This window comes from Schistocerca nitens, chromosome 7 (genome assembly GCF_023898315.1).
Source record: "Schistocerca nitens isolate TAMUIC-IGC-003100 chromosome 7, iqSchNite1.1, whole genome shotgun sequence".
Classification (NCBI taxonomy): Eukaryota; Metazoa; Arthropoda; class Insecta; order Orthoptera; family Acrididae; genus Schistocerca; species Schistocerca nitens.
In genome coordinates, this window is record NC_064620.1 from 613,180,709 (window position 1) to 613,196,287 (window position 15,579).

The window sequence follows — 15,579 nt, forward strand, 5'->3', positions numbered from 1 at the left end:
AACGACGTCGACATCGTTGGACTGTGTACTTCCCGTCTCTGGCAGTGGTGATTCTTCGCCTTGGACTTCGTGTATTTTATTATTTTTTTTTTTTCCACTGAGGCAGCTCCAGAGTCACGGTGAACCAGACTGACTTTTTGGAGCGGCAAGGCATCTCGCAGTGTTTGCAATGGTGGCCCTTCGGACGTTCTGGAGGGAGGCACAAGTGCACTGACAAACACAAGTACTGGTACTGACAATAGCAACCTCCGTTCACGTAGTAATATCGCCCTTCTGCAGTGGCTGTTTGAGAACCGAAGCAAGGGAAGAACGTCAGGGATAGCGTGACCTAATACATCTTTTTGGCCTCAACATGAGAGATGCACTTCATAGTCTGAAGCTCCTGTATCTTCCGTTCTTCAAGATCTGCGCTGCAGTCCCAACTCCAGATAGGGTGAGCTCCAGAGCAATTTACATACAGTAGAACCTCCCATAACGCACAATTCGCATAACGAGGAAAACAAAATTGTGAAAGAATGACTAGTTTGACAAGCTATGTTTCACATAACGAGTGAAAAGTGCAATTCGTCAGTGTATGGTACTGGGGAAATTCAGATAATTCAGTTAGATAACGAGATGGGTATTTTGATATCTGTGTATTTTATAACTTTGTGCTTTTAATAAATTGCTCATAAAAGCTATTAAGTTGTTATTAGTTCAGGCTGAAGAGTAGCACGGTTTTATACTGAAATCGGATTGGCTGCCGCATCTCTGTCAGTTAGGAGACAACACGTTCGCGCTACGTTGTGGGCTAGAAGAATTGCTTTCTGCCGTATAGAATGGATTCGGACTTCAACCTATATTTATGAGTAAACCGTGAGTTTTTATGTAACTAAATGGCGGGTGGCATTTTATTCGAATCGTGTCCGAGATCTCAAAGTTCGAAGAAAGTGATTTCGAAAACATAGAACAAGGATTCTGTCACAGACAATCCGTTTGCGAATTTTTTGTTAATACGATCTGTTGGATTTCCTAAGCTGGCTATTACGAGTGACTGTGACTGCGTGTCTGTCATTATTGTAACTTGAGACAAGCATTCACTTGGCGGTTATTTTGTAACAAAGAAGTCAGAATACAGTAGAATTTTTATTCAAAGACATTTTTTCGCCCAATAGCTTGCAAAAATCTGAAACAATAAAAATTCCAGCTCGACATGCAGATGGGTGGAGTGCTACTTGTTCCACTACAGTTTCTCCAATAGAGAGACTTTACTCGTTCTCTGACAGAAGGATAAATCACCGGAAGGTGAGTAGGCACGTTTCCTGTGGGCAGAAACGAAACTGCGTCGTCACAGTTACCTTGGCGTGGTGGGAAGAAGGCAGTAACTCGAGGGGTACCACAGGCTGCCACGAAAGAAGAAGAAATGCGAGGCAGCTCCCTCTGTTGCGGGTAGCGATGGTCTCTTCTCGTGATTGTGTCACCAAAAGTGGCAGCCTTTAATTCAGAGGCACATGTGAAGACTCATAAGGAACTCAACAACCATTTCCGACGAATTTCATCTGACAGGAACCCGAAAAAAATCTTGCTCCAGTACGACAGTTCAATCACATACGCGAGTCTCAGAATCGGGGAACACATCGCCAAATTGAATAGAACATTACTGCCTCTCCCACCACCCCGCAGCATATAACTGCCATGTGTTTGGGCCACTTGATAATTCTGTACCAGAGACACATTTTGAATTTGATGAGAGCGTAAGTTACGCAGTGGAATCATGGATACGACCTCAGGACAACAGCTCTTGCGAACAAGGTTTTTCTGCTCTCACACAACAACGTTATGAGACTATAAAACGTGATGCAAACTACGTACAAAAATAGATAACTCAGAAGAAATGGTGACTAGTATTGTCATCAAATTCTAAGTTTTAAGAATAAATCTGTTCTAAGATCAAAATTGTTGGTCGTTATTTAATGCACGACCATGTATCAGCGGGAGCTTGTAGCATGACAGGCCTCGTGCTCTCTAAATCCACAGCCAGCCACGCCCCGTCGGTTGCTCCCGCAGTATGCCGTGGGCCCCCACGGTTGTGACCGGTAGGCATGAGTCCCCTCCAGTGGGCCCTTACTCTGTCGTGGGAGGTCTCTGCTTGACGCCCTTCTGGAGAAGAATGACGCAGATGAAGCAACATGGCAGAGCAGATGGTCTGTACCTGACGGTATAGGAACGCCCAGGAACGAGCACTGGTGGTCACAGGGGCAGTGAGTGAACGTGCTGTGGCAGTCACCGAGGGCGCGAATACTGTGCGTTAGCGCCAGTGGCCAAGAATTTCCTCGCCTCCTGGCGACGTCTGCGGGAGAATGTGCGCTATTAGTAGGTTTCTTTTTGTGAGCGTATTCTGGCTCAGTCCCCGTGAGTAAGTGTGTGTGTGTTTTTGTGGATTACGGGCGCTCAACGGCGACGTTATCAGCTCCGTGATGCACGTTACAAGAAATTAATGTGGCTAAAATGAAAATGTTAATACAAAGTGAGGATGAAACCTGTAAATTAAAACTCATGCACTCACAGACAATTCCCTCGCGCTGCTCACATAGTCATTCTATCTCACACGCCTTAAGACAATGAACAAAGAATAGAAGCTGCCATACCTAGGATTAAAAGAGAAATAAAACAACAGAGGAGCTAAATGGGGGGCACAGGGAACAGTGGCTGGCTTACCACTAACAAAAAACGTCTGTGAGCCAGTCACCCTGTTAACAGGTGAAAAACATCTTCCTAAAATTTTCGAAAACATGTTGGAAAAATCACAAAACTCTCACCGCATTTGTTTGAACATTACTCAAAATAGAGGGCCCATATGTCAACAAATCTGCCGCTGCCCGCTGGTCGGAAAATAAAACACAGTCTAACAAAATGTGGGCCACAGTGACTTGTACACCACAAGCACGACACAGTGGAGGGTTCTATCGCCGAAGCAAGAAGCTAAGCGTCGTAGAGCTGTGTCCTATGAGAAGCTGAGTAAGGAGAACCACGTTCCACCGCCGTGGCTGGAGGAGGTACGCCACGGCCGCGTAGTGGGCTTTACACGTCGGAGACTCTGTATGTCAACAGCCAGGCTTCTGTACTGTACGCATTGCGATGGCACGCTGAACTAACTGAGCATCGTGACACGCCTCCTTGGCCGCTACTTCTGCCCTTTCGTTCCCCGCACTACCCATGCGTCCTGGTAGCCAGCAAAATGGAAGATCCTTCCCCAGCCGTTGGAGGAGGTTGTCCTGCAACGTTTGGACTACTTTATCTGCTGCGTACAAGTGTTGTAGAGAGTGAAAGGCAATCAGACAATTGGAACAGACGAGGAATTTAATACTGGAATCTCGTCTCATCTGCTTCAGGGCCTGCGAAGTCGGACATAGTTCTTGAGGCAGTCGGACCTTGAAGACACGATCAGGTAAAACTGCAGAGTGACCAACAGCGTCCCTCTGTTCCGCCCCCCCCCCTCCCCTCCATAAAGACAGCTCTAATGGTGTGGAGCTCAGTTAAAATGTCCTTCAGTAATGAGTGCAGCCTCTTCTGTGCTGAACTAAATCCAAAATTATTCTGGGCGTCTGCAGAAAACAAGACGGCAGATGATTAAAACACTGGATTTCCATTGCATTTGCTGCACACCACGTGACTCCAACACATGCAGCAAGCAGACAGGAAATGGCAGTGTTGCTGGTGAGACGTTGCAACGGTATGGTATACACATGAAGTCGGAGCTACTAGTAACTTACAGGCCTGACGCACCATGAGGAGCTGCCGCCGGATGGTGAACGGTGGCTCCCTAGTCACAGGCACAGAGACTGGGTATTGAGCTGGCCCTGTAAACACCTATGGCCAGCTTAATCCCCTCACGGTGGATGGCACCGATAATCTTCAGATAAGAAAGACCCGCTGACTCATACACTGTGCACCCATAGTCTAGCCATGAACGCACAAAAGCCCCATAAGCCTGGAGCACACACACCCTGTCTGCTCCCAGACGGATCTAGTAAATAAGTAGTAACTCAGTTCACGATTTAAGCGACACTTTCACTGCATGAACAGAAAAATGTGTGAGCGATGAAGTGTTTTCACGTCATTGATTTTTGAGGGTTATCAGGAGAAAAACTTTCGTAAAATTATGAAATTATGTGTAAAGTTCGTTGCATGTCTCCCACCCCCATCGTCAAAATTTTGATAGACGTGTGGTTCCTATCCCCACGGCGATTCTTTTTAGTGCCTGATGCATATACCACGTTTGGTTGTAATTGGTGCTGTGGCTTAGGAGGAGATGTGGAACGTATACCCATACATACAAACGCACATATGTGGAGTATATATGTACATCCATTTTTATATGTCATGATTCTTTATTGCTGCTCAAGTGAGATACTAGTGTCATTGAATACCTGTAGCTGTCAGATCATTGATAATACTAATATAACCTGTTAATACGACCGATTACAGATTGAAAAGCAGTAGCATGTAAATTACGCTAGATACGTGTTTGTGTGTAATCTTTAGCTGCCTAACTACAACGATGCACACCCCCCCCCCCCCCCCTCCTGCACCACTGGCCCAGAAACGGGCAGCTTTTTTTGTGCACACTCTACTGTGCGTTGTGGACATGTATCAGGAAATTTGACCTCTGCAGATACCTCTAAATCTTATCTTGGAGTATGGTTTTGTCATTATTTAGTAGCCGAGTACGAAAGGAGATGCTGTCTGCAAAACTTTTCAGAGAGCCCTAGCACAATAATATCAATCGGCAAATGTCGCAGCCTTCCCCTGATTCTGTGCTACTGGATGGAACACATCTCGCGTGACGCGGAGGCGGCGCTGGAGGCTCACCACGGTGGCGTAGACCGCCGGGTCGGCCGGTGGTTCGCTGCTGGGAGGAGGAGGAGAGGTGAGGTTGAGGGCGGCCAGGAACAGCGAGGCGGCGGCGTGCAGCAGGCTGGCGGGCTCCATCCCCTCTGACTTGCGGTGGACCCTGCCGGACAGAGAGAATGTTTTACCTAAGGAAAATATTTGAAGTGTCCGAGTAGCGAATAACAGAATGTGCCACGAACGGGAAAAAATAATTTGATGTCTTATACAAGTGAAATGACAGAATGTCAGAGGCTTTAGTGGTCTCATACAGATACGATTTTATGTACCCAGGGTCACCCATATCTATTTTTTTATGTAGTAAAGAAGGGAGAAACGAGCACAAAGCAGCACTGCTAGAACTCGCCACGTGCCGCAGCGATACTCCGCGAGCGCCGCAGCCCACCAGTTTAAAGGTCCAGAGTCAGAGGCAAGGCGGGCAGGGGTCGAATGCCGACGCCTGGCCACGATGTCTCCCACCTCTCACCACCGAGGTGCACTGTCAAAATGTTTGGTTTCTCTTACATTAAAAATCAACAATAAATTGGAGTTATGCATCAAAAATTATGACATCATGTGAGCTAAAAAGAGCCATCTTATACACTGGGATCGCCTTATACACACATCAAAAAATGTTTTGCTTCACCCCGGTTCCCAGAACTCCTGAAGACAGACGTTGACTGTGGATAAAGTATCACAGACACAGTCCCTTTCACTGTACAGAGATGTTACTAAACCGACTCAAAGATGTAAAAAAACCAGTCATGAACAGCACCTTATTGACAGAGGGTGTCCGACAGCCGATCAGTTCCACTCATTCCACCAGGAAGAAGGTACACAGCTAGTGTTGTCTGTAGTTCAACCACGCCTACACGGTCAATACCGCGGTTCGATCGAGTACGCATTGTTACTTTTTGCCAGGAAGGGTCCTCAACAAGGGAAGTGTCCAGAGGTCTCGGTGAACCAAAGCGATGTTGTTCGGGGGTGGAGGAGATACAGAGAGACAGGAACTGTCGATGACATGCCTCGCTCAGGCGGCCCAAGTGCTACTACCGCAGTGGATGACCGCTACCTACGGATTAGGGCTCGGAGGAACCCTGACAGCTACGCCACTATGTTGAATAAAGCTTTTCGTGCAGCCACAGGACGTCGAGTTACGACTCAAACTGTGTGCAATAGGCTGCATGATGCACAACTTCACTCCTGACATCCATGGCGAGGTCAATCTCTGCAACCACGGCACCATGCAGCGCGGTACAGATGGGCCAAACAACATGCCGAATGGACCTCTCAGGATTGACATCACGTTGTCTTCACCGATGAGTGTCGCATATGCCTTTAACCAGACAATCGTCGGAGACGTGTTTGGAGGCAACCCGGTCAGGCAGCCGGCCGGAGTGGCCGTGCGGTTCTAGGCGCTACAGTCTGGAACCGAGCGACCGCTACGGTGGCAGGTTCGAATCCTGCCTCGGGCATGGGTGTGTGTGATGTGCTTAGGTTAATTAGGTTTAATTAGTTCTAAGTTCTAGGCGACTGATGACCTCAGAAGTTAAGTCGCGTAGTGTTCAGAGCCATTTGAACCATTTTTTGAACCGGTCAGGCTGAACGCCTTAGACACATTGTCCAGTGAGTGCAGCGAGGGGGAGGTTGCCTGCTGTTTTGGGGTGGCATTATGTGGCGCCGACGTATACCGCTGGTGGTCATGGAAGGCGCCGTAACGGCTGTAAGACACATGAATGCCTTCCTACGACCGATTGTCCAACCATATCGGCAGCATATTAGCGAGGCATTCGTCTTCATGGACGAAAATTCGCGCCCTATCGTGCACGTCTTGTGAATGACTTCCTTCAGGATAAGATATCGCTCGACTAGAGTGGCCAGCATGTGCTCCAGACATGAACCCTATCGAACATGCCTGGGATACATTGAAAAGGCTTGTTTATGGACGACGTGACCCACCAACCACTCTGAGGGATCGACGACGAATCGCCGTTGAGGAGTGGGACAGTCTGGACCAACAGTGCCTTCATGAACTTTTGGATAGTATGCCACGACGAATACAGGCACTCATCAATACAAGAGGACGTGCTACTGGGTATTAGAGGCACCGGTGTGTACAGCAATCTGAACCACCACCTCTGAAGGTCCCGCTGTATGGTGGTACGACATGCAATGTGTGGTTTTCATGAGCAATAAAACGGGCGGAAATAATGTTTATGTAGATCTCTATTCCAGTTTTCTGTACAGGTCCCGGAACTCTCGGAACCGAGGTGATGCAAAACTTTTTTTGAAGTGTATATAAGCGGGCAGACAGTAAGAGGCGGTTGTCATTTCACCGGTCGTCACCAGTCGTCCAGTTGTCGGAGTATCCGCGCCGCTGCATACAGTCAGAGACTCTTTCTGTTACCGTATGGGTGTCATGGAAACACCATGTCTGTAGTTCAACTTCTTCTCACACCCGATACACCCCAGCGGGGCTGTGAGTTCCATGACAGAGGATCCCAAATCGTTAGCAAAAAAGTTTTGTTCATTAAGTCAGTGAACTCGACCATCTTGTATTGCTACAGATCAATGACTTCCTTTTCGCTGTCATGTCACATGTAATGTATCGCCATTCCATTTACGCGGTTGACTGCTTTCATCTGGGTCATCGGGAAGTAAATGACGGCATGTAAGAGATCCATGGACACAATCGAAACAAAGGGGTGGCGTAGAAGGAAAGCCAGTATCTGGTGGAGCAGTTTCCAGCACTCGCGTGCTGGGCCGCAGTTCAACCTGCTTTTGTCCGTATCTACCGACTTGCAAGGCGGCATATGGGATCCTCAATTAGGTGAATGGGACAGGTAGGAAATTTTTCGTTAGTGACCACATACTACGTTGACCACACAAAATTAGACTAGAAAGGCGAGTGGATGGCTCACCAAACCCGCGTCCAGTCGGCCCTGTGTGTGTGAAATCTTATGGGACTTAACTGCTAAGGTCATCAGTCCCTAAGGCTACACACTACTTAACCTAAATTATCCTAAGGACAAACACACACATCCATGCCCGAGGGAGGACACGAACCTCCGCCGGGACCAGCCGCACAGTCCATGACTGCAGCGCCTAAGACCGCTCGGCTAATCCCGCGCGGCCAATCGGCCGTGGGGTACCGTCATTCAACACTGCTAGCCGGATTCCAGCGTTGGAGGACACTATAATAAATCTTTGCTGTCGGTTCCATGTCTCTGATATAACTCCCAACGTGTAAGTTCAAAATGGCTCTGAGCACTATGGGACTCAACTGCTGTGGTCATAAGTCCCCTAGAACTTAGAACTACTTAAAACTAACTAACCTAAGGACATCACACACATTCATGCCCGAGGCAGGATTCGAACCTGCGACCGTGGCTGTCGTGCGGCTCCAGACTGTAGCGCCTTTAACCGCTCGGCCACTCCGGCCGGCCAACGTGTAAGTGTTCCACGAGAAATGTCCTATATGAGATAGCCAGGGCGACAAATGTCCAACAGGTACCGGTGGGCCCAATCTGTATAGGACCACATCTGCTATCAGAGTGCCACTAACATGGTCTGTTTGTGAAAGCCAAAGTCGCCGCATTGATGTGTATGAGTCCAACACCTTCGTTGGGAACGGTATTAAAAACTGCACCCGCAGTCACCACATGTCTGAACGCTGCCTGTATTCCGGACCATTATGTCTGTCATTGATAATACATGGGCGTAATGGTTAAATGAGAAGCCACATACCCATTGACGTACCGAGTTTGTTGCATAAGGTCCAGCGATCTAAATTTGTTGAGGCGAGCGTGCATTCGGGGTCGTTGTAAGACCTTATGACACGTAAAGGACTCCGCACCTTGTATTTGCCGATGGAGTTATATCCCTAAACATTTGAGCATTGGGGCGTTTGTCAGGGATACATCAACTTCTGCAGGCATGCCTCGTTTCACCTACATATAGCGTGATTTTCGTAAGTTGATCACACTGCCTGGTACCGCTCCATAATGTTGGAGGCAGGAAAACGCCATACGTATTTCGTCACCAGTCTGTGCTAAGAACATCACATCGTTGGTGTACGCACCACATCGAAAGGTCACAGAGCGAGGGTTAATTCCCTCCAAGGGTCGCCGTAGTCCGTGAAGAGCTGGCTCGAGGGCAATGGAGAATAACATGGCAGTAAGAGGGCAGCCCTACCTGGCGGACCTGTTGACATGGACGGGAGTGGTCCGATAGCTGGGTCAAACGAAGCAAGACACATGTCGTCACGCGTCGGATGTCGATGTTTTCCATAACTGTATGCACGAATCCACGATCGGCGGGATCGAAAGTATGGCCGAAATCCAGCGCAGCAGGAGCACCAAGGAGACAGCATGGTTATGTCACCGCTCCTACGTTTCTGTAAGTGCTCAAAGTCGTAAACACATTAGTGTTTTCTCCGAGGCAGGTTTGATCAGTGCGAATGGCCGTCATTACCGTACAACTGAACCTCTCACGGAGGATGTGAGTCAACAGATTGTAGTCTGTGGTTAGCATTGTCAAGGGGCGAAAATAAAATGGGTGACAGCCTCCACCAGATTATGCCACCGGAATCAAGAGGCCCTCTGTAAATTCAGAACCATCTGAATTCACTGAGAGTCTATTAAAAAGCGAAGTTCAGGAGTTCTCGCTACATCCTGATCAACTTTGGGCCCATAATATAAAAAAAAAAAAAGTTTGTAAAGTGCAAGAGGGAGTCCGTCAGTGCTGGGCGTCTTTCTTGTTGGAAGCACCGAGCAACATGGCCCGTCGTAGTTCTTCGAAAGTCACCTCTGACAAGAGCGTAGCATGATCTTGTGGGTTCTGAGAGACGGATAGGTCGAATAGGACTTCCCTGACTCCAATATCCATGTTTCAATCTCGCTCGTACAGAAAAGTATATGACTGTGTGAACGCTCGGACGAAATTCATTTGTATTATCGACTCATCGTCCATCCTCTGTCTCCACCTCTGTAATGAGATGCCTCTTGAGTCGTCTCCTCCATGATATTCTGAGGGAACTGTAATATTATTGGGTTTCAGATACTTTGCATATGAGATATTTGTCATAAAAGAAAAGGACAGCGAACGAGCTGTAGTTCGTAAAAATGCTAAGCATCACAGCGCGAGAGTAAAGAGACCAAATATTTTTTTATAATGTACCCCTATACCAAGACGCGCGTCCAGCGTTTAAATAATCTAAATAAACACTATGACCCGCTGGGCGCAGGTATTTAAAATCATTGCCGCAGCGCTTGATAGCAAGAAGCTGCGAAACAAAAGAAAGAACAATCTATCTTTTGTCAAGAAATATTCTAGAGACTTCATTATCCCTGGTACTTTTGGTCGCCGACATGTTAAGACGTACTACATAGCATTGCTACAAGTTGTATTTTTATTTTGTGTAAAAACTATGTGAAACGACGAACAAACATTTCGGTAACTCGGTTGTGGATACAATGTACTTACGCATACGCAGGGACATTTAATTTTAAGAAGGAACGGACTCACAAAGCAGCGATTATTGGACTGCGCCATTTACAAAAGAAATATCAGATGTAAGTCATGCATTTATTATGTATTTGTCAATGTGTAGAAGTTTAATGCCAATTTGTTCAAAATATATTAATATTTTACGATTCAGTAATTTTCTTCTTATTCTTTTCTTCCACTAACCAAAAATGGTGTTCAAATGTATATGAGCTTTGTTACAGGTTCGCTCTTTCTCGCGGTGTCTCGATTGTATTTGTGAGACCACTAATGTGTTCAACCTGTTAATCTTTCTCTTACGAAATTCCACTCATTTGCTTTCATTTCCATTTTTATATTTAAATAGGTCCCTTAGGTATTTTCATCGAAGATTCTGATTGTGTGAAGGCAATCCGGGTCGGAAGGTCAATTATTCGCCTAATCAATCCATACGTCTCCTGAACACAATCGAGAACCGACGCATCGGTGATCAATTAATGATCTCTCTCTCTCTTTTAAAGTCGTACAGGATTGTCGTAAGCATGCAATCTAGCGTTAGATTACATTTTGTCAGTAAATATTACCAACCAACAGTTACAGCATCACTATTACTAATAAGCAAGTTCCTAACGCCAGAGAACGTCCTTCATCACTGATATCATTAGTGTCCCTCGTCTGCATCCTCACACACGCGAATCGTAGTGCGTTCATGCGTAGCAAGTGTGCCTTGACGTGGTGTCTGCTGATTGTCGTTCTGGCGACGGCGCTTGCGCAGCCAGTTCACGGAGAACAATACAGTAGAAATCAGCGGTCGAGGTTTACCAGCGCTCTCTAACACGCCCACAGCTCGACAATGACGGGTTTGACGCACCATAACCACCACTGAAGTGTGGAACTGTAGGCGGGTAAACGCCGTTGGCGTCTGCTCCTGGTGGACTCAACTACGCGTCTGCAATTTAACTCATCAAGCAGTACCACACTGGGGCACCACGGACCCGTACTGCGTCGGACGCGTTGGTGGGGGAGCGTGAGAGTCCACACGTACACTGGGTGGTCCGTGACCGCTGCCACACCTCGGCGTCGACAACTGCCGATCGTAGGCCGCGTGTGATGTAAACTCTATCCAAACGGCTCGCGGAATGGTTAGTAAAGTATGTGCTTTCCTGCCGATGGCCGTGTTCTATTACCCATGTGTCCAACGAAGCCAAGTCCGTTACAAGCGCCTGAAGTGCGTGGCAGGTGATCGAGTGCTGCATCTGGTCGAATGGCCTAAGCACGCAACTGAAATCTCCACCTACTACCAAGTGGTCGGCATTGCCCTGGAAGAGCATTGGTGTATCTTCGGCATGAAAGGTCCGGAGTTCTCCGCATTTCTCGGTTCTGAAAGGAGCGTACAGGCTCACCACAGGAAGTGAATGAACGGTGAGTGCGACACCACAGGCCGATGGTACATACATCAGTTGCCGTAATTCCTTCCCTGAGCAGAATAGCCGTCCCTCCTCCGCCCACATCTAAAGACAGGCCGTAGGCGTCATATGCGTGGGTATCGAGACAGAGTCCTGGTAGGACTTCTTGAAGAAAAACAACATCCAGATTCGCAGCTCATGATGTATCCTGCAGTAAACGGGTTTGGAAAGAAGAAGTAATGCCGTTGACATACATCGTGGCGAAGCGGAAAGCCTATCCCATCGCGACGGCTGTCCTTGGTATTAAAGATGGGCGGCATTCGCGCTGTGGAGTGTCTACAGGGCGAAATGACAGAAAGAGGCGAGTGTAGGTCAAGCTGGCCCAGGCGTCTGTCGTCGTCAGCGTGGACGCGGCCAAAAAGCATCGGTGTGTCGTCACGGACCAGAAACGCATCCTGCATCACCATCTCCTGCGGCCAGTCTCCTAGCGAGATCGATAACACTGGATCTGGAGAGGCATACGAAGACGTGAGTGCATCCCCCGGGACGGGGGCTTCAGTGATCCGCATCCCCACAGTGCGCGGACCCACCGCTAGCGGGGGAAGGCGTCGAAGAACCGCGTGGAGCGTTAGGATCGGCCGAGTCGGACCGGTGCATCGGTTGTCACACCTCATCAGCTGTCGTTGCTACTGTTTCGGAGGTTATGCGCCTTTTATTATGCCGCTTGAGCGATTTCTGTTTACGCTGTCTTGCCTTCGCGTCCGGCACAGGGCAGGGGGTGGAGCTGGCCTCCTCTTCTTCAATTTCCACCGCAATGTCGGCTTGTTGCAGCAGTGCATGCGCGCCACCTGGGCTGGACGAGAAGGCAACAGAGGCATCGGCGCTGCAAGATGGTGGGGGCTCCTCAGGAACTGTTGCAGGGGCCTCCAAGACACACCAATATAGGAGGGTCGTCATAGACAGCTGGCGTCTCCCGTCTCACAGCCGCGACCTTAGAGGTCGCTATCGACGGTCGAAACCGATCGCCAGAGGGCGCCCGCACTAAACAGCGTTGCAAGCATTCCGTACTTGCATGGCCTGCCTCTCCACATCCGCAGCTGGTCCTCGGTTGACCATCGTAAACAATTACTGACCAGCTACCAGCGATCGTGAGAGATAGGAAGGTACGTATTTGGCGGCGCAGCTCAATGTGGACACGTCGCACCCCGTTACAGATGGGGTAAGTTTCGAAGGTCTTCCATTTTTCGGCCTTATGGCCGAGGATTGTGCCATAGGATCGGCGAGCAAGGGTGACTATGTTGGCTGGAACGCGTTCAAGTGTTAACCACGCCCACTTTTCCGTCAGAGTGGCAGAATCGGTAACCTTCCATCGAGGGGCTGAGTAGTTTGTCATAGGCCTCATAGTCAGTGAATTTGAGATATACAGTGATACAGACGATAGATAAGTGGACACCCAGCAGCTCTTTCGAATCAATGTGTATCACGTCTCGTAAAAATCTTTCTACTTCATGGGCGTTGCGTCTGGAGTACGCTGCGTCAACCCGTAAACGCGACGCGGAGCAGCCAAGGACAAGGCCAAGAAGAAGGTCGACTGCAGGCAGGCGCGTTGGCTGCTAAGCCAGCTTGGCACAGCGCTTCACACGACTGCAGGAGATCCGAGTTCGGTTTTCGGCCTTGGTACAAGTCTTCACTCACCGCTTCATTCTATATACGTAAAATTTCACGACTCTTGGCGACACACATACCACAGAAAAGGTCGTAACTACCTCAGTGAGAATCGAAAGACAGAAATATTGTTGTAACGCGCCTCTGCAAAAAACGGTCCCAAATTTCTTGTGCTCTGCGTATCATATAGATGTTTGGCACTCGATACACGCGAACAACCAACCTAGAGCAGTCCGTGAGGAAAACATGGTGGGTGCAGATGAATATCTGCCACTTTTTACCACTTGACTGCGATTTATAATGGTCGAGAAGGCTACTTTCAAAGAGAACTGCGAGCGCTTGATGTGGAAAGTCAAGTTTGTTGGGATGACACCAATTCGTGGTATCAACACCGTCTCGCCTTTGGCTCTGAGATGCGTAGCCCGGTGGCACTGCACAATCTTAGTGCATCCAGATAAGGCATCACAATGACGGGCACACCCATCTTCAGCTCCAGCTTGTGGGGCGACACTCCAGACAGCAGTGATGAGCTTAGGAAATCTACAGGGTACGCAGTGACGTCGTCTTTTGTCATCGCTGTATGGACCGACGTGTACGTGATCACCTCGGCAGCTGCCTGCAGTGGAAAACTCTACTGAAAGTTACTAGAGCAGAATTTCGTCTTTTACAGATACTGAAAAACTTCAGGTCTGTTAAAAAAAAAAACATGATATGCAATATCCCTTATCGTCCGTATAGTCATGCTTTTACAAACTACAAATTCATGGCTAATTATGATGATAAAACTGATTAAGTTATACGATATATCTTGATGTGAATAGTCTCAACAGACGGGCAATTAATCATACCTGCCTGTGGCCATATTTGCATGGCAATCTCAAAAGAGTACTGACTGCAGAACGCTTCTACTGCAGATCTCAAATAATGTATCAGTATTCAAGATTTTCATTCACATTTTCCCTTATCTTCTAAAAAGAGTACCACCTCAATCTGATAATAACAAGTCAACGAAATGAAATTGTATGATAAATAAAACTATAATATTCACTTTAGAAATCTAAAACAATGCTTGCATAAAAATATTGCTTTTCAAAAGTTTCTTACCAATTTGTCATTTAGACAATCTCCTTGGATGAAGCCACATATTGAGATTAATGCACAAAAATATATGAGTGCAAGCAATTATTTAGGGAAGATGTTTCAAATTTATGAATAATGGTCTGTTTGCTAAACTACGCAAAATACACGAAAGAGAGAAAAAAAGCTAGCGGTATCTTAGAATGTTGATACCAGTAGCGTCGTTGATTCTACAGGGTGAGTCACCTAACGTTACCGCTGGATATATTTCGTAAACCACATCAAATACTGACGAACCGATTCCACAGACCGAACGTGAGGAGAGGGACTACTGTAATTGTTTAATACAAACCATACAAAATGCACGCATGTACGTTTTTAACACAAACCTACGTTTTTTTTTTTAAATGGAACCACGTTAGTTTTGTTAGCACATCTGAACATATAAACAAATACGTAATCAGTGCCGTTTGTTGCATTGTAAAATGTTAATTACATCCGGAGATATTGTAACCTAAAGTTGACGCTTGAAACCTCCGCCGTTCAGTTGCGTGTTGTAACAAACACGGGCCACGGTCGGCGAGCAGCATCTGCAGGGACATGTTTACGATGACGACCGTGTTTACGAGTGTGGCTGTAGTGCACTGTTGTGGTTTGGTCTAGCTGTCGCAGTGTCCGCATGTAGCGCTTGCTGCTATTGTTATTCTGCATTCGTCTCCGCACGCAGACCAACTGTAGTACACCGTGTTACGAGACGTCTGTGATAGTGTAGTGTTGTAGGAACTGTGACCATGGTGTATTCGAACTCTGAAAAGGCGGAGATGATACGCATCTATGGCGAGTGTCGACGAAATGCAGCTGAAGCCTGCAGGGTGTATGCAGAACGGTACCCAGACAGAGAGCATCCAACGTGCCGCACATTGCAAAACATCTACCGCCAACTGTATGCAACAGGTATGGTCGTAGCACGCAAACGGGTCCGTAACAGGCCCGTCACAGGAGAAGCGGGTGCAGTTGGTGTGTTAGCTGCTGTTGCCATGAACCCACACATGAGTACACGGGACATTGCGAGAGCCGG

The 15,579-nt window shown here is 47.7% G+C and overlaps 1 protein-coding gene across 3 annotated transcripts in view; it reads right to left on the reverse strand.

Moving 5' to 3' along the window:
- LOC126195238 (lipase 3-like) overlaps window positions 1-15,579 on the reverse strand; it is a 197,175-nt gene that overhangs the window by 146,541 nt on the left and 35,055 nt on the right. For 2 of the 3 annotated variants that reach the window (XM_049933766.1, XM_049933764.1), the window contains exon 2: window positions 4,852-4,993. The exons of the other annotated variant lie outside the window; for it this stretch is intronic. In XM_049933766.1, the coding sequence (XP_049789723.1) occupies window positions 4,852-4,971 (120 nt within the window). In that variant the 5' untranslated portion in view covers window positions 4,972-4,993. The remainder of the gene's footprint in view (window positions 1-4,851; window positions 4,994-15,579) is intronic. 3 annotated transcript variants of the gene reach the window in all.